This window comes from Mytilus trossulus, chromosome 8 (genome assembly GCF_036588685.1).
Source record: "Mytilus trossulus isolate FHL-02 chromosome 8, PNRI_Mtr1.1.1.hap1, whole genome shotgun sequence".
Taxonomy (NCBI): domain Eukaryota; kingdom Metazoa; phylum Mollusca; class Bivalvia; order Mytilida; family Mytilidae; genus Mytilus; species Mytilus trossulus.
Genome location: NC_086380.1, coordinates 41,038,406 through 41,057,741, shown reverse-complemented (window position 1 = coordinate 41,057,741; position 19,336 = coordinate 41,038,406). Strand labels below are relative to the sequence as shown.

The window sequence follows — 19,336 nt, the reverse complement described above, 5'->3', positions numbered from 1 at the left end:
TTACAGTCAACCTTAGCGATAATAACATTCAGAATTTGCCAAATATCAGTTGCCTCTCAAATTTGGACACATTAGATTTATCAAACAATTCTATAGAGAATATCAATTCGTCCACTTTCAGTAAGCTTACATTTTTACGTTATCTAGACCTTTCAAATAATTTGATATCTTATATTGAGCCGGAGTCGTTCAATTATCGTCCATGTAGTTTAATGCACATTAAACTAAAACGAAACAGATTAAAAAGTTTCGATATAACAAATATTTTCCTGGGTTTCTGATTCTTTGAGGTGGACTGCACAGAAAATAATATCTCCAAATTCACAAACAAAGTAAAAGGAAAACGCTTCAGAAAAGGAGAGTTAGTTGGCGGGGGATATATTAGAATGACTTCAAATAATTTAAGCCGTATTCCAACACCCGAAGAACTAGGTTTTGTAGATGTAATAAGTACATTTATTATAGCTTTTTCATACGCCCTTCAGTTTGGTAACAACCCTTGGAAATGCGATTGTAGTATAGGTTTATACATCAAATACGTAGAAAATGCTGCACGTAAATTTAAAGGTATTACACGACATAATGTTACATGTTTCAGTCCTCCACAGTTAAAAGGTTATGTGATTGGTTCATCGAAAGGTAATTCTTCAATATACGACCATTTCATTTGCAACATTAATATGAAAAATAAATGCCCTATGCGATGTACTTGTTTTCAACAACCGTCAAAGGAACGAGTTGTAGTCAACTGCACTTTCAGTAAACAAACAAAATTGCCGTCGAATGTTCCTGATTTCGACAACTTAGATATTGACTTAAGTCGAAACCAAATAAAGTATGTACAGTTTGAGGAATACCTGAATAGAACAAAGCGAATCGACCTATCTTATAATGACATAATTCACATTGATCCTTTAATCTATAAAATCAAAACACTGAATTACATTAATCTTTACAAAAATAGAATCAGTTTCTTTGATAAAACTATTCTACAGAAAAATCCCTGTAATCTCGTTTTTGGTGAAATTAAAACAAAATGTAGGTGTGAAATGTATTGGATAAAAACATGGTTAGAACGCTATAGTAGTCAAAATTGCAGCCAAAATCGCATCACCTGTGATATAAAATCTGAACATATAGATGCAAGGTACTTATCAAAAGACGATTTTTGTCCAGTGAAAAGAAACGACTTAGTCTTTTGTATTGCCTTACCCGTTGCGACATTACTGATCTGTTTTGTAATATATCAAAGATTTGAATATGAAATCAAATTGGTTGTGAGAAAGATACTAAATCAATCCAATGCAACAATAATGAATTCGGAAATATATTTTGATGTTTATATTTCGTTGAATATAGAAAACAACGCAGGAACAGCATGGGCAATACATACTTTGAATGTGTACCTTGAGCAGCATGGAATGAAAACGTGTATTCCATATCGGGACTTTGAGCCCGGTGGTATCCAGGTTGAACAAATATACAAAAATATTATACGGAGTCGTTTCTATATTGTTGCCCTGACAGAGGATTATCAGGAATCTCAATTTCAAAATATAGAATGGAACCATATATGGAGCTCCTTCAAATGTGAAGTTAGAAAGAACATCGTTGTGATTAACTTCGATGCTTTAGATAGTGCTAAAATTCACGATAGGAGACTAAAAGCATTTTTTAGACTAGGTTATGCGTTTGAATTTTGTAATTTTGATCACCGTTTACTCTGTAATATCCGAAACTCATTGAATCCATTTCCTAGAAACAATCAAAACATAACGTACTATTCAGACAAAAGATCAGATCAGAATATTAACTCAGACAATTGAAGAAAAACAGAAAATTAAAAAGCTATATACGACAATTGGATGTCTAGGACTTTATCGTTAGGTCTTCAGAAAATAACTGATTAAGGAGTATGCTATCGATTGTTTGATAAACACATATACTCAAATACTCAAGGGTTTACTTTAAACAGATTATGCACCTATATATTTTAGTAATTATTGTTTAATATTGTAATAACAATACATTAATTTTCATTCTATAATCTATCAACAGTTAAGTCAGCTTCGTATTACAGAATCCTGGATATTGCAAGTTTGTAAAAAATAGATATTTTTAGAAATCATACTATTGTTTTTTTGTAAACAGATAGATAGATGCGATAATATGGTGTAATATCCTTGCATGATTTTTAAGTACTTTGTATTGTCATATGTGGCTTATAGTATAAAGTGTATATTTAATGTGGTTTGTGTGTTTTTTATCAATTAAAATGTGAACACTATGACACTCATATAATGATATCATGGTAAATTGTAGTATTTGCCTAACCTTTAAAAGACATTGGATCGTTAACTATCTACACCACTGTATGATAATTGCTAGTGTCTGACGAGAAATATTCCGATTTCTTTCTTTCAAATGACAAAACCATCAACTTTAGTGTCTTTATAAAAACTCTAAATCTACAATTTAATATCAACCTATCAATATTTGTCAATAGGTGTAATACCACCAAAATATAGTACGTCATATCCGGTTGCATACGAAAAAGGGTCGAAAAAAAATCCCCTGGGACAGTTGTAGGAAATTAATCCTACATTGCATTGCAGTAAAAAAGTTCTGAGTCATAAACATATACCTTGGGTGATTCAAAGCACCATACATATATTGTCGTAATAGTTACATGTATGATTGAGGATTTGTGGTTTGCAATGATGACGTTTGCTTCGAAATTATAGACATGTATTGATGGTAGATACTTGTTTCCGTTAGTTGTACGGTTTAACATTACAGAAGAGTTATTGTATTTTTACTGTATATTTGGGCACAGAAACTTGTGCATCATACATGTAATCGATTTTTTAATGGAGTGAATTTTTTTAGATCTGAATATAAAAACAGGTCTGAGCAAATTTGGCTACTAGTCTCGTTTAAAGCTAAGTCGGCGGTGTTAGACATGTTTGGTCGCTGGTGGATAGTTATCTAGATTTGAGTTATACCACATCTTCCTTTTTTGGTGTTTTTGTTTGAAGGGTTTATTGTTCATGTTGTGTGGAAAGTGATCACCCTGTGCAATTATATTAACGGGTTATTTCTCATGTTTCTGTTAATGTACCGTTTAATATATTTGCCCACTACTTTGGTTGTACTAAGAGTTTTTTTACTTTCTATATTTACCTTGCTATATGTCCTTTATGTTTTACTCAAGCCTTTGCCTCAGGCTGTTTATTACAGTTTTTGTATTGTTTATATATTCCGGTAATCATAAGGTTTCACAATTATGGCAATGGTACCAATGTCTCTTCCGACAAATCAGTAAACAAAACGACGTATAAATCATACAGTTATCGCGCTTAGGAAAGGTGAATATCCAAACTTGTAGACCCTTAAAAGGTTACCTCCCTTAGGTCAACAATTGCTTTATTATACCATACAAACAGTGTTTGTTTAATATATGTTGCAATTTTATTTTTCAAATTGTTTTTTTCGACAAACTCCAATGAAATCAGGATTTTGAACTAGTTGGAATTTAGAAATATGCTAATTGAACAGACTGTCCAAGACTGAAGTTATTATAACATTGAAATAAAAAATACATTGAATGTTACATTGCAATTGATAATAATTGGTGTAAATGACATTTTCATGTGTGGTTTGCGCACATTAATCATCATGGTATTTGTTGACAGTTTGTTCTCAGTGAACTGCTAACATCTACTGAGACGCTATCTACCAGTGACATTTGTTCTATAATTTGGCAATTGGTTCTTGTTTTCTTGTTGTAGCGGAAACTACCTCGAGGAGTAAACTGTTAGAATAATAGATAAAAAGAAAATTAAAGGACTCCATGTGTCCTTACTTACCACCCATCTCTCAAAAACAGCTTAGGAGTCATTCGTGAGTATTAGAAATCAGTTGAAAAGAAAAACAAACTATCAAAGGCAACCCAACAGTCTGCAGAACCTGTTGGTGGAGGCTAAAGTATCTGATCACGAATGGCTCAATGACCATAGGAGTGATATCTGTAAGAAGCCACTTTTCCCAGATTCTCAGCATTTCAGTCTGTCATAAACTTGATGACTTTAACCGCATGAAAATCCTTGTAATTGAACAGAACATTCACTGGAGTGATGCCCAGCGACAGGTTCGGGAAAGCTTTTGGATAAAGGAACAAGATGTAAATCATCCTAATTAGCATCAATAAAAAACATTGGTAGTTTTATTTCACAATCATTTTGGGATGTACATATACACAGTCACGTATCGAGTATCGAGTTTTGTTTTATATTATGATGTCCTAGATTTTGGATTAAATCAATAGACAAAAACTTCCCTGTATAACTGAGCTATTTTACACATACAGTTAGTATTGTATTGTTAAAATTATTGACACTTCAAACATTGTTGTGACATCATTCTGTTGTTGTGCCCGTTCTTTATTTCAGTGATCCATCTATCACTTACCTGTAAGAAACCATTATATTACCTTTAACTGTCCCGCATTTAAAAAAAAATAGCCCTCCTCTTCTTGTTGTGACGTCATTCTATTGTTTTGCCCGTTCTTTATTTCAGTGATTGGACTATCACATACCTTTAAGAAACCATTATGTTACCTTTAACTGTCAAATATTTTTAAGAATAGCCCTCCTCTTCTTGTTGTGACGTCATTCTATTGTTGTACCCGTTTTTTATTTCAGTGATTGGACTATAATTTACCTGTAAGAAACCGTTATATTACCTTTAACTGTCCAATATTTTTAAGAATAGCCCTCCTCTTTCCTAAAAGTATTGGACAGCTGTAGGTAGCATAATTGGTTTCTTATAGGTAAATTAAGTTCAAAAACTAAAGAAAAAAAACTCAATCAAATCCCACAAATTTTAATTCATGCGAAGAAAAAAAGATACAACGAAAGAACAAATGACACACATTTTGTTTTTATTTATTAAAGTCACCTTCCAACACAATAATTTTGTCACTCATCTTGAGAAAAAAAATCACTTTCAAATTGATTCTAACACTGCCAATACTTGTATCACAGCCCTTTTTTCTCATGTTTTGGTTGTTTCCTTTAGCACCAATTTTGCCGAACATGCTCGTTGTTAGTTTTGTGTTTGTTGCTTTTATGTATTTATCTTTTCAAAAGATTCATCCTCGTCCGTCTGTGGATACCAAAAATTGACATCTGGTGTTGCTTTTATTCTTCCTAGCATCATTTCAGTTACAATTAGAATATGAACAAATTCATTGCTTCTCACGTTTGATTGATTTTGCCGCAATACAACGACCATACGTAAAATGACTGTATAATTATATTAAAACAAAAATCGTTCATCTGATGTAAAAGTTTTCCCAAGTGTTGATTTGCAAACCACGTATTGTTCCTTGGACAAAATAGCTTATCAAGAATTTGATAAACAGCCTTAACCTTGCCATGTGTACAAAGTGCAAATCGACTACTAACTTGCTTCATGAACTAGGGGACCACAACAGTTTTTGAAATTTTCCGGTGTCGGCGTTTGATTTTTGATTGCTGATTTTAATGCATGAATATGAATATAACACTTTGCTTATCAACGACGACGAACATGGGAAGCAAAACAAGGAAACACGTTACCGCAGGCTATCTTTTAAACAAATCAATATTTTGTCCGATTCGCACTTTGTTCCTAGTGCTCTTTTTTTTAAACCGAAGTACACTCTTGAAATGTGCTAATTTAAATCATATGTTAAGATAAAATAACACTATATAGTTTGAATAAGTCCAAGTCAACTTGCGATTGTGTTTATGAATTTGAGCATCAAACCCTTTTCTGCATTGAGTTGATTGAAAAGGGGGATAAATACAGTATTTTACTATAATTAAGTAACATTAAAATACGAATTCAATTGTTTCTTTCAAATGTACTTTCGAAACAGTTTCAGACACTTCATTTGTGATAAAATATCAGAGGTAAAATTGATTGAGGGCAATTATTATACGTTAAGCACAGAACAAATGCTATGCTTTGTTAATTAGAATAGAAAATAAGAAAGCATTTTTTTTTTTTTGGAAACGGGAAAAGAAATGTTTCGGTAACATGAAAAAAACACCAAAAATGGACATCAATACACATGAAAAAAGAGAACACAATCTTGCAGAAAAAGAAATAGAAAAAAATGGGGGGTAAATCAGGTGGTACCGTTTGGGTATACAATAACTGTATCTCGCAAGACAAACACAGAGATACATTGTGCTGAACAAGAACGAAGAAGAGGGGTCCTACATCATACTGTCATACGGAAGATAAATTTTGGTGAACAAGGAAGAAAGAGGGATGTTTCAAAAAGAAACAAATACACATACAATTTACACAAAAAACGTCTATATTAAACTGTTAAAATGATATTAGTTCAAATCCCACTAATAAGTGAAGCTATTAAACAAGCAGATTGAAAAGCAACTTTTTCACATAATTTCCATCTAATAAAACATGTAAAAGATGTTAGTCATCACCGGACGCCAGGATTTTCCATTTCTAAAAGATGTATTTGTAAGAGACTTCTTTGCCTTAAAACTAATGTTTAAAGATTATTTATCATGTAAAATATCATACGTCTTCTTAAAAAACGTAATTTCTGGTTTTTATCCAAAAATATTATGAAATACGATTTTTTTTAATTCGAGTATGACGCACTTATATCAATGAAAATGAAAAAAAAACTTTTACAGAAGCAAAATAATAAATTATTAACGGATATTCATTTTAAATGAAATTCTTAATTGTTCTATGCAGAATAGTCTAATGATCTCGGTTTATTGGACTTTATCTTTTTTTCATAATTCTAGTTTTTATAAACTAGCTTTTTAATTATATAATATTTCTAGATTATAATTAGTATATATGTTACAATTACATCTGCTTAAAATCAAATTATGAACAGAAACTGAGGCAATGTTTTTTTACCAAGAAAAGCGAAATAAACTCGCCTTTCCTTGTAGCTTTTCACTGTTCTTCCGGCGTCTATGACGTGTGGTAGGTCTGATGATAAGTAAACTTAAAACGTAAGCAATTTGTTTCTCCCTAATCTGTAATCTTAATGTGAAGGTTTAAGTGTTTTAGCATATTAACAACCCCTTCCTCTTTCGTATACATGTAGTTTCCTTAAAGTATATTTAGTTATTATATTCATATTTGTTTCCTAAAAAATAGCCTGTGGGAATATTTTCATTTGAAATTTGGTGTTATATAGAAGCATGATATTTGCGATTATATGATACTATTGTATGATCTATTCGTTCCAAAATCAAACTATAATACTTAGTAGAGCTTATAAATGAAAATCAGTTTAATGGTTTTCGTGTTGAACAGATCTATAATAATATCATACGAAGTCGTTTCTACATCATTGTCCTAACAGAAGGCTATCAGGAATCTCCATTCCAAAATATTGAATGGAACTATATATGGAGCTCCTTCAAATGTGACGATAGACAGAACATCGTTGTGATTAATTTCGATGCTTTAGATAGTGCAAAGACTAAGAGCATTATGAAGACTAGTTTATGCGGTTGATTTTTGAAATTTGAACACCGTTTACTTCGTAACGTCAGAAACAGTCTGAATATTTCTCAAAACAATTGAAAAAAATGTCTCATTTGTTCAAAAGATGTGATCAAATATTAATTTTCATTATTGAAGAAGAAGAAAAGTTTGATAATGCCATTCATCAGTCGACCATAACTGTCCCTCGGATTTAGCCATTAACCGTGAATAATTTATTCAATAAGGAGTATCAACCCATCTTTGCAATAGGGTACACTTTAAGGATGTTCGCTCCTCTTGTTTTTGAATTTTTGTCAGATAATCGGAATCCTCTGGTTTTATCCATCAAGTGCCCACTAAAAAATTTGCCCACTAAGCCCTACTTTCTTTTCATAATTGTATTTCATATAGTTTGAAAAGTCATATTTGAAAATCTTATAAAATCCTTGTTATTTTTTAATAGTTTTTGAATGAAAAAAGCTGCAGATGTTAATGGTATGAAAAATCTAGAGAGAATCATTTCCCGCCACATTTTTAATGGCTTATATCTCAAAAACAAGCACACAGACCCATCATTTTTTCCTTCTTTTTAAGTTCCGTCATTTATATACTATCAATTTATAACAGTCTTTTAAAAAGCTTGTTATTTTGAAACAGAGTAGCAAACATCCTTAAACATGAAATAGCCGACCTAATATGGTTCAGTTATAATTTACACCAGACGACTATTTTTAAACATGCATTAAATGTGTTTAAAAGTTAGTTTCCTGAGCATGTGCACTACCTCATCAATTTCTTTTAATATCTTGTGATCTTTAGGCTAATGCAATTATTTTGATTCAAGCGACATCATCACCTTTGAGTAAATTGATATATGTATGTCGATTCATTTCGAAAATGTATATTGTTGAATTGTTTTTCTTAAATAAGATATAAATGACTTGACATTTGTATGATTGCTCGTGTTCACCTGTCGAATTTGTATCATGTTTTCTCTAATTCTTACCCGATTTATCTTTTCATTGACCTGTTGATTATTTTCATTTAATTGTTGTGTGGTTCGTTTGATCACAGTTATTCGTTGATCAAAATTCGACTATGACGTCATTGCTTTCTTCTGAATTTCATTTTGCAAAGTAGCTGGGACAATATCCCTAATGCGCCTTGAAATGAGGAACTCAAAAGTCACGTGTGAACAAAAATCTCTGTGTAGTGCTATTTGACATTTTTCTATGATAAACATGTAACTGAGCTTAACCATTTGTGTTAATTTAGAAAGTAGGGGAACACAGAATAAATGTGTAAAATCTATGGAGCTATTAAATGTGTTCAAAGTATTAACTTTTCAAAGATCTCATTTAGTTAAAAATGGGTTGTTTTACCACGAGGAGCCGCATCACAAAAGGATACTCGGGGTTTGATAATTTACGGAAAAAGTAATCTCACTTCGTACCCCGAAAATTTAACCACATATGTGAAAATGTCTCAGCTTCGAAACGAGCCATCACACATATCCAAATTAATGATATGGACTGAGCAACAGAAGAAAACGTTACCATTACCGCCTATGGAGAAACTAATACGTATCTTGACCCACCTCATTTATATATTGTTCATAGAGATTGTTGTTTGATGAGACAAGTTCTTGTCGCACGCTTTGTTCAATTCTAAAGCTGAAGCTATGATCTCTCTGCCATTTCACTGTAGATGATATATAATCATATTGGATTTCGATTGATTACTTGTACGAAAAAAACCAACATTTTGTCAAGTAAAATCTGATGATTGAACACATCAACTGCTTTTTTTTTTAATAGTAAGTTTATTTCGTTTATTTTCAGAGCATACTTTAGATAGAATAAGTTAGGCCATATTTGGGGATAGCTCTTCAGTAAATCCAAAACTGCATGTTTGATTGATTCATTTTGAGTATTTCAGCCTTTGCTATAAGTACATGTTCGAGTACTTTGAAATGAATTGATACAGTTTTCTGTATACATAGCATTTTTCTTTCTTCAGAACAGGTGTTATAACTCCAGTCTTAAATAACTTTGCTGTTTTCCTTTCCTTCAGTATTTTTTTTAACATGTTTTATTGGCAACTAGTGATTCATCTCAAGGACGCTTACTATGTTTTGCTCTTATCTCATACTCATGTACTGTCTAGTCATTCTAAAGTTTTGATATAGCTTTCTTCCTTTCTTCCTTTCTTCCTTGATAACACCAATTTGCCTTTCTCTTTCTAACTTTTTGACTTTTTCGATGATATAATATCTACTTTGGCTATTTTGCATTAATTGATCATCAAATTCTGGATGGTTTTGTGGGATGTTTTATTCTTGAAAGTATTTGTTTTTGTTTATTTAAGATTGAAGCTTTTTGTTCCTCTTCATAACAAATTCTGCTACATATGATTTTAGTTGACCGATTTGTTTTTATTAGACGAAATATGTTTTGTCATTTGGACCATGCTCTTATTGTTCAACAAATTGTTGTCGACCAATAGCGATTTCTTTTCCCTGTTGGTATCTAAGGAAAGTTTCGCTTCTATCTTAGCAAGAAAAGGTGTGTATCCGTTTCATGGACAGAATAAATGGTCCAGTTGATTTGTGAACTTGTTAGTAATACTTTAGATGTTGATTGATAACGTTTTCCATCTACATGTCCCATAGCTGTTTGTATGAAGTATTATTATTCTTTTTCCTATTTTGCTGTTTAGCATCAAAATCATTTATTGTTACGGCTTTTACTTACAGATGTTTAGAGGTAATTATTCGACTTTGCACAAGAACAATTGTTGTTTCAAGAATGTCATTATTTGATGTAATATAATCTATTCGAGACGAAGATCTGCAATCATAATGATAACAAGTTTTCTTTTTCAGGTCAGGGTGGATAGTCATATTGTTTTCCTTATAAACTTCGTAAATGTCTGTTATTCCTTTCATTCAAATATATACCATAAGTCCGGCGGCTACATGCATATTTCAGACGAATTGTGCACATCCTGTTACAAGCATGAAATTTGACATAGACCTTCCTCAACTATTACTCTTTTATTTCAGATAGGGAGGCATTTGAAAAAAATGTCTCACTTCCGGTAAAATCCAAAATGGCGGACGTCATACTTGAATCAGCCCAATATCGAAGGCTAGTGTGTAAAAATGTGTTAATATCATGCTACTATCATAATATTTGGTACAGACCTTTGTTATTTACTACTTTTGGATAGATTAAATAGATTAGATGTCTTCAGAAACCCCACTTCCGGTTAAAATCCAACATGATGGAAATTGTACTTAAATAAGCTTATTTTTTAGGGAGGGTAATTGAAATATGTTTAAACGTATTGCTACTATCATTACATTGTTAAGAACCTCTCTTTGGTGCTTCTGATGGATACAATGTATAAGACATATGTCTTAAAAACCCTTACTTCCGGTAATATTCAAAAATGCGGACATAGAAATATCAATTTTTTATTTAAATTTTCATTTTTTTTTCCAAATGTAAAGAAATTGATTTTATTTTGTGCTGGTCATTTAACTTTCGGCTATAAGTTATCCCCAAAACCACTTATTCTTGCATGTTGTAAATGTTTAGATATAAAGTTGACACTTCCGGTAAAAATATTACGTAAATTTCAAAGATGAGTCCTCAATCTTTTTCTTTGATGTAAAGTTTTGGTGCACGAGTTTGATGCAGTGAAACACGAACTTAAACGAGTCATGATTCGAACAGTCGTTAATGATGATGCTGTCACTACTGTTTCGCTATTCCGTGACATAGGGGTAGACGAACTATGGATTGTGTTTGGGAGGGCAAAATACTTTGGATTAATATCTATCAATGGCCTTTCAAATGCACTAGGCAATGTCGAGTGATCTGATTGATCTGACACACTTATTGTCATTCATGCCTTTACCTTTTGTGATGTGGTTCTCTCTTTGATTGAAAGGTAAAAAAAAAGACTATGTGAGAGACATTGGTTGCATTTGAAGACATGATTTTAGTGTCTGCCTCTAAATGTGAACTTGGCGCTGAACTTGAAGTACATCACGTGTTGGATAAGATAGAATCTCCTGACCATTTGTTGCTATAACTGCCATACGCATCCAAGACTTCATCCACTCGTATTTCAGTTTCAAGGTATTTTATTGAGGTAAGGACATTATTCCCAATCAGCATACTCGTTAGGCCGCAATTCACAATCGGAGAGCTGATTTCCAACATTTACAAAGACTGTGGTATTGTTTCTCACATCCATAAATTCCAAAAACACATATTTTCTTGCCTTGTTAACCCAATCTGTTTCTTTTTTCGATCTTACAACAAAACCAAGTATCGTTTTCAATGACATTAAACTTATCAAATCCATATGGTGATGTTGGCTGGTCATTCATCATTCCAAATGCTATAGTCACATCTCCAACCTCCATTAATGTCACCAACGCAGTTCCTTGAAAGGTTATTGATTGACATATATCTTATGCTTTTTCTCCTTCCAAATGCAAACCAAAGTTTGTCTGTCCCTGTGTCACGGAATAACGAAACAGCAATGACATCAGTATCAACAGTTTGAGTCATGACTCAGTTAAGTCTGTGTTTTACTGCATCAGACAAATCGATCTTGATTCTAGTGTCAGTCTCTTCGTGTAAATATGGTGGTAAACTTGAAACATCATCAAGTGGTGGATAACATCCTGAGCATTTGTTGCTTAAACTACTAGTACCTTGTACTTAAAATTGTATTGATCAAGCTGCTGTGAATGAAAACTTAACAGTTCTTTCTCACTGTCTTCATATCTCAAAAAACTTTGCCAATTTTGATAATGTATTTAATCCTGGATTCGTCTTTGTATTCTTTTCCCTCTAAAAGTTGCTCTTGCTTCTTTTAGCAGCTTTAAAACTATCCATCTTATTCACCACGTTCATATCTCTACGGTAAGAATTTCTTTATATTTTTCTACTTTGGATAGTAAAATATCTAGGTATTCAAAATCTGAATTCACTGTAGGGACTTACTAAGCATATATGTTTATTGATTGATAAATTTACGACAACAATTGTCCTATTATTTCCATCATCTGTTTTTTTAAATGGTTCTATTCTATCGGCCATAAAATCGAAACTCCACCACGACCACTCGTGACTTGAAAATTGATTTTTGGATCACGACATTGTTGTAAAATTTTACATTTGTGGAATGGTTTTATCAATCAAGTCTTGTTCAAATGTCCAAAGCCAGTGTTCCTGAATACTACCTGATGTATTTGATTTTCTTGTGAGTAATACTTTATATTTTGCATTTGATACATCTGACATTAGTTGTTCCTTGTGCTAAATCATACTTTGCCCTTTGTGTCAGTCTCACCTGATCTATTTAGTTTTTTTTGTGAGTAATACTTCATATTTGCATTTGGTTCAACTGGCATTAGTTGAATGTTACAGCGTGCTTCATATAAAGGTAGCTCACAACATATCTTGAATGTAGTGTATGAATCTTAAGGCAATTGAAAGCTCTGTTGTACTGGTGTGGACATTGTAGTCTGTTGTTCACATGTGCATAGTCTGATTCTGGCTGGGTTTGCTGTTAGTACAACTGGTGTGCATGCCCATGATGAGGCATTTCTCGATATACTGATGATGTTGATTTTGCTAGTTGATACAATGAGGTATGTTTGTCGGTGGTCCATGGTTTGGAGTAAGATTCTGACTCATGACATCTTGATTAATGTGTGGATTTATTTGATTGAAAGGCTGGTTTTGTGTATCCGCCCTACTCATATATGTTGGAGAAGCGTAATCACCTATAATCGATAAAGTTTGCCTAACAAACATGCCTTGTTGTAGTTGCAAAGGCATTTGTGGATTTATTTTATGCTCGTTTGCTGAGTAAGTTTTTGTTCTAGTGGTTTTTACATTATTCATTACGTTTTGCAATTGACAGCTATAGTGGTTGTTGTTATGAAATTGTTATGACCACTACAAACTATTAAAAGTCTGAAATGGCCTATATCTGTACTTCACTATACTGACTTTTACTCGACCATTCTGAATTGGTCTAAATTTTATACGACATTACTCGATCCCAGTTTAAACCGTACTCAACTGTATTGATTTGTACTAAACCATTATCGTAGCTAATGAAAATAGTCAGAACTATTACTCGACCAGTCTGAAACAGTCTAAACCCATTCTCGACCTATTTTTTTCAGTCTGAACCATACTCGACCAAAGGTCTGAACAATACACGACCAGTCTGACCAATACTTGACCAAATAACCTCTTCTTTTAAATTTTTTAACTGACATGACAACAGCCACAATAAAATAAAGATATAGCCATGCGGAGGGGGCAATTGTAAGTGCTGAAAAGTCGCCAACATCGAAACTCAATTCGTCAGCACAGTCAAAAAGAAAAAATACAACAAATTTATAACATCAAATTGAAAAACGCAAAATTGCATTTATTTTCTAACGTGTGGAACTTGCAAAACGCAAAATTGCATTTATGTTCTAACGTGTGGAACTTGCAAATTGCAATATGTTGGTGAAACAGAATCACCATTTAACATCCGACTAAATTACCATCGGCCATTTTATACAAAAGAAAGAAACTGCCCAATTACCACATACCTTTTTAGAGCAGGACATGATTTTGAAAACGTCACATTTCAAATCATTGAGAAAAATCAAAATTGGGATGCACAAGGAAGACAAAAGAGAAAGAGATTATGGATGCACCAGTTACGAACTCTTGAACCTCATGGACTCAATTAGAGAGACGAAAAAAAGCAAATCAAAACCATAATTATCTTGAAATCATACAAATTGATTTATAGAAATTCATATAATCGAACATCTATAAATGTGTTAAACTTTTATTCCAACTTTATGTAGATGTAGCTACAAACATATTTCATGCAAAATATGTTACACTTTATCTCAAATCTTGTATAGATTAAGCTACACAAATATTTTGTTGTCATGCATCCGATTTCACCTTGAGAGATGCACACGCCTGATGAAGCTTATTTGTTTAGCGAAATATTGCGTATTTCTATTTAAAATCTGAGAGAACTTTTTAATGTATTTTGTTAAGGTGGTACCAATTACTAAATAAAAACTGATTTGGCTCGTTTAATTTTCATTAAATTTTGACAAAATATTTTCTTTGACCATTTGACAAAAATATATAAAAAATTCAAAAAACTTGAATCACACACTTTATCGGAAAAACTTCATTGAATATATAGCAGTTTCACAAACACTTATTTTTATAATTGAAAAGCTAAATATTTCCTCATGACGGTGGTTTTCTTAAAAATCCCAATTTCTCGTTTTTATTCAAAAAAATTATGAAATTTTCCTTTAGTCGAGAATGACGTATTTATATCAAAGAAAATGAAATAAAAAAGTTTCGGGCCTTTTATAGTTGACTATGCGGTATGGGCTTTGCTCATTGTTGAAGGCCGTACAGTGACCTATAGGTGTTCATTTCGGTGTTATTTGGTATCTTGTGGAGAGTTGACTCATTGGCATTCATACCACATCTTTTTTTTTTTATATATTTTTAGAAACAAGATAATAAATAGATTACTAACTGATACACATAATGATTTTAAATGAAACCTAACATTTTTGTATACAGACCCGTTTTATGACATCGGTTTATTGGCCTTTTTTATAATTTAAGTTTTACGAAACTGGCATTTCGATTATATAAAATTTATATATTATAATTATTATAAATATTACAGTAACATCTGTTTAAAAACAAATTATAAACAGAAACCGAGACAATGTTTTTTCCGAGATATGCATTATAAAGTGGCCTTTCCTTGTAGTTTTGCACTTTTCTTCCTACTTATATCAATTGCGGTTGGCTTAAAACGTAAGCAATTGGTTTCTTCCTGAAGATGTATTTTCTGTTATAAAATATTGAAAGTTTGATTGTTTTACAATATTGACAATCGCTTGCGCTTGCTTTTAATTTTTTCTTAGTGTATGTAGTTGTTATATTTGCTTTCAATTTTTCCAAAGGCCTGTATGAATATTTTTTATCTGAAATTGGGTGTTATATAGAAACATGATATTTGTGAGTATAAATATATATTTTATGCTATATAAATTCATTAAATCAACATATACATACTTTTTATACAATTATCAAGTTTTAGCAGACTGTGTTATAAATTCATAACTTCTAAAGAGTTTAAAGTTTTAATTTACTTGTGTATAAACATGTTATTTTAGATTTTAAAATTAATTCTACTTTTTTCTTCTTCTTTTTAGTCGAAAAAAAATGATCTGTATAGTAATTGTTTTATACTTTTAGATAATTTTTAAGTTTGAAAAATGATTTTTAAATTGTGTATGCTTAAATGGGCATGAGATAAAAGTGTTCCATGTGTCTTTTAAAGCAGGAATCATATAATATGTTAATGCTGCTTTTATCTGATGTCTCATATATTATGTATACTATTGGATTGTGAACTGAACTAATTACTTACTAATCTACCTACTGCATTGGTTTCTCGCTTCATGCAGCTACAGTGATATTTTTATTATAACTGGACAGTGAATTCTAATATTTATATGTAGATTAGTAAAGGAATTTTATAAATAAAATGTACGACGTATTTGAACATAAACACATAAAAGAAATATCCCTCTTTAGTGTGATTGGTAATATAGAATGCAAATATGCAATTCTTTACAGAAAATTGTATTTTGCCAAAAACAAGTCAGATGATGCATATTTAAAGATTTTTCTTATCATATAACACACTTTGTGGTGTCGGGCTATCTGAATCAGTTTGAACGTTCTCGACGAAGCTGAACCTGGCAAGTGTTTTGGACGCAGAAAAAGTAATACTATTTATTCATAAACGTCTAAATATTAAACAATGAATAAGAATCTTCTTAGGTTTCTTGTAGCATAATGTTAATAAATATCATCGAAGTGTAAGATTATGTATGACAAACTAGATGCCTTTATAAAAAAGAAGATGTGATATGATTGCCAATGAGACAACTCTCTACAAGATACCAAATGACACAGAAATTAACAACTATAGGTCACCGTACGGCCTTCAATATGTTCACATATACTAATATACTACTCCCGAACCGTGCAAAAACAATCCGAAGATAACCTAAAGATTATTATCTACATCCATTTACAAAATATGTACTAAAATTCGGTGTTTTTGATAATCACGGGGTTAGTTGTTGTATCTGAAGAGATCTCAACATCAAGACCAAAAGGTTTTTTCTTGTTTGTGTAACTTTTTTTTTTTAATTTCAATTTAATGCTCTTTTTCAAATTAGAATCACACAGAGCATGATAATGTATAAGTCTTTAAATGTTTTTTCTTTTTTTTAAGATAGAAAAATTATTTCCTTCATGGAAACACATTGCAGTTCTGATTCAGCTTATAATTCAAAGTTTCTCTGAAAACAACATAACAGTTCCTGAACATTTCCAGTGGTTGGAAAAGAGTGTTGCAAGTGCATCTACACTGTATTGTCCAAACTGTTGTAAAGGGAAATGTTCAGATTTTGAATTCGTGTCAAAAAATGATGCACTGAGTCTGTGCTGTGCAGAGTTTGCAGAACCGTTTTGGAATTTTCCAAAATATTCTTGTCTTCAAACAAAGCTACAAATAGTGAACTATGACACATTAAAGAAACCGCAAATAAGACAACACGAAAAATCGAATAGTTCCAACTATTTTATTCTAGATTACCATGGAAAATGTCCATTGTTATATTTTCCGTATAACATATGTAAATATCCCGATTTGGTTACAGTCAACCTTAGCGATAATAACATTCAGAATTTGCCAAATATCAGTTGCCTCTCAAATTTGGACACATTAGATTTATCAAACAATTCTATAGAGAATATCAATTCGTCCACTTTCAGTAAGCTTACATTTTTACGTTATCTAGACCTTTCAAATAATTTGATATCTTATATTGAGCCGGAGTCGTTCAATTATCGTCCAGGTAGTTTAATGTACATTAAAATAAAACGAAACGGATTAAAAAGTTTCGATATAACAAATATTTTCCTGGGTTTCTGGTTCTTTGAAGTGGACTGCACAGAAAATAAGATATCCAAATTCACAAACGAAGTTAAAGGAAAACGCTTCAGAAAAGGAGAGTTAATTGGCGGGGGATATATTAGAATGACTTCAAATAATTTAAGCCGTATTCCAACACCCGAAGAACTAGGTTTTGTAGATGTAATAAGTACATTTATTATAGCTTTTTCATACGCCCTTCAGTTTGGTAACAACCCTTGGAAATGCGATTGTAGTATAGGTTTATACATCAAATACGTAGAAAATGCTGCACGTAAATTTAAAGGTATTACACGACATAATGTTACATGTTTCAGTCCTCCACAGTTAAAAGGTTATGTGATTGGTTCATCGAAAGGTAATTCGTCAATATACGACCTTTTCATTTGCAACATTAATATGAAAAATAAATGCCCTATGCGATGTACTTGTTTTCAACAACCGTCAAAGGAACGAGTTGTAGTCAACTGCACTTTCAGTAAACAAACAAAATTGCCGTCGAATGTTCCTGATTTCGACAACTTAGATATTGACTTTAGTCGAAACCAAATAAAGTATGTACAGTTTGAGGAATACCTGAATAGAACAAAGCGAATCGACCTATCTTATAATGACATAATTCACATTGATCCTTTAATCTATAAAATCAAAACACTGAATTACATTAATCTTTACAAAAATAGAATCAGTTTCTTTGATAAAACTATTCTGCAGAAAAATCCCTGTAATCTCGTTTTTGGTGAAATTAAAACAAAATGTAGGTGTGAATTGTATTGGATAAAAACATGGTTGAACGCTATAGTAGTCAAAATTGCAGCCCAAATCGCATCACCTGTGATATAAAATCTGAACATATAGATGCAAGGTACTTATCAAAAGACGATTTTTGTCCAGTGAAAAGAAACGACTTAGTCTTTTGTATTGCCTTACCCGTTGCGACATTACTGATCTGTTTTGTAATATATCAAAGATTTGAATATGAAATCAAATTGGTTGTGAGAAAGATACTAAATCAATCCAATGCAACAATAATGAATTCGGAAATATATTTTGATGTTTATATTTCGTTGAATATAGAAAACAACGCAGGAACAGCATGGGCAATACATACTTTGAATGTGTACCTTGAGCAGCATGGAATGAAAACGTGTATTCCATATCGGGACTTTGAGCCCGGTGGTATCCAGGTTGAACAAATATACAAAAATATTATACGGAGTCGTTTCTATATCGTTGTCCTGACAGAGGATTATCAGGAATCTCAATTTCAAAATATAGAATGGAACCATATATGGAGCTCCTTCAAATGTGAAGTTAGAAAGAACATCGTTGTGATTAACTTCGATGCTTTAGATAGTGCTAAAATTAACGATAGGAGACTAAAAGCATTTTTTAGACTAGGTTATGCGTTTGAATTTTGTAATTTTGATCACCGTTTACTTTGTAATATCCGAAACTCATTGAATCCATTTCCTAGAAACAATCAAAACATAACGAACTATTCAGCGAAAAGATCAGATCAGAATATTAACTCAGACAATTGAAGAAAAACAGAAAATTAAAAAGCTATATACGACAATTGGATGTCTAGGACTTTATCGTTAGGTCTTCAGAAAATGAATGATTAAGGAGTATGCTATCGATCGTTTAATAAACACATATACATAAGGGTTTACTTTAAACACATTATGCACCTATATATCTTAGTAATTAT

General features: G+C 31.9%; 1 protein-coding gene across 1 annotated transcript; it reads left to right on the top strand.

Annotated features, from left to right (window-relative positions):
- The first annotated feature begins 386 nt into the window (after positions 1–386).
- On the top strand, positions 387–18,465 carry LOC134727669 (uncharacterized). Its single transcript, XM_063592050.1, has 3 exons — positions 387–639; positions 1,360–1,595; positions 16,921–18,465. The coding sequence occupies exons 1-3, from the start codon at positions 387–389 to the stop codon at positions 18,463–18,465; spliced, it is 2,034 nt and encodes a 677-aa protein (XP_063448120.1).
- Positions 18,466–19,336: the final 871 nt, after the last annotated feature.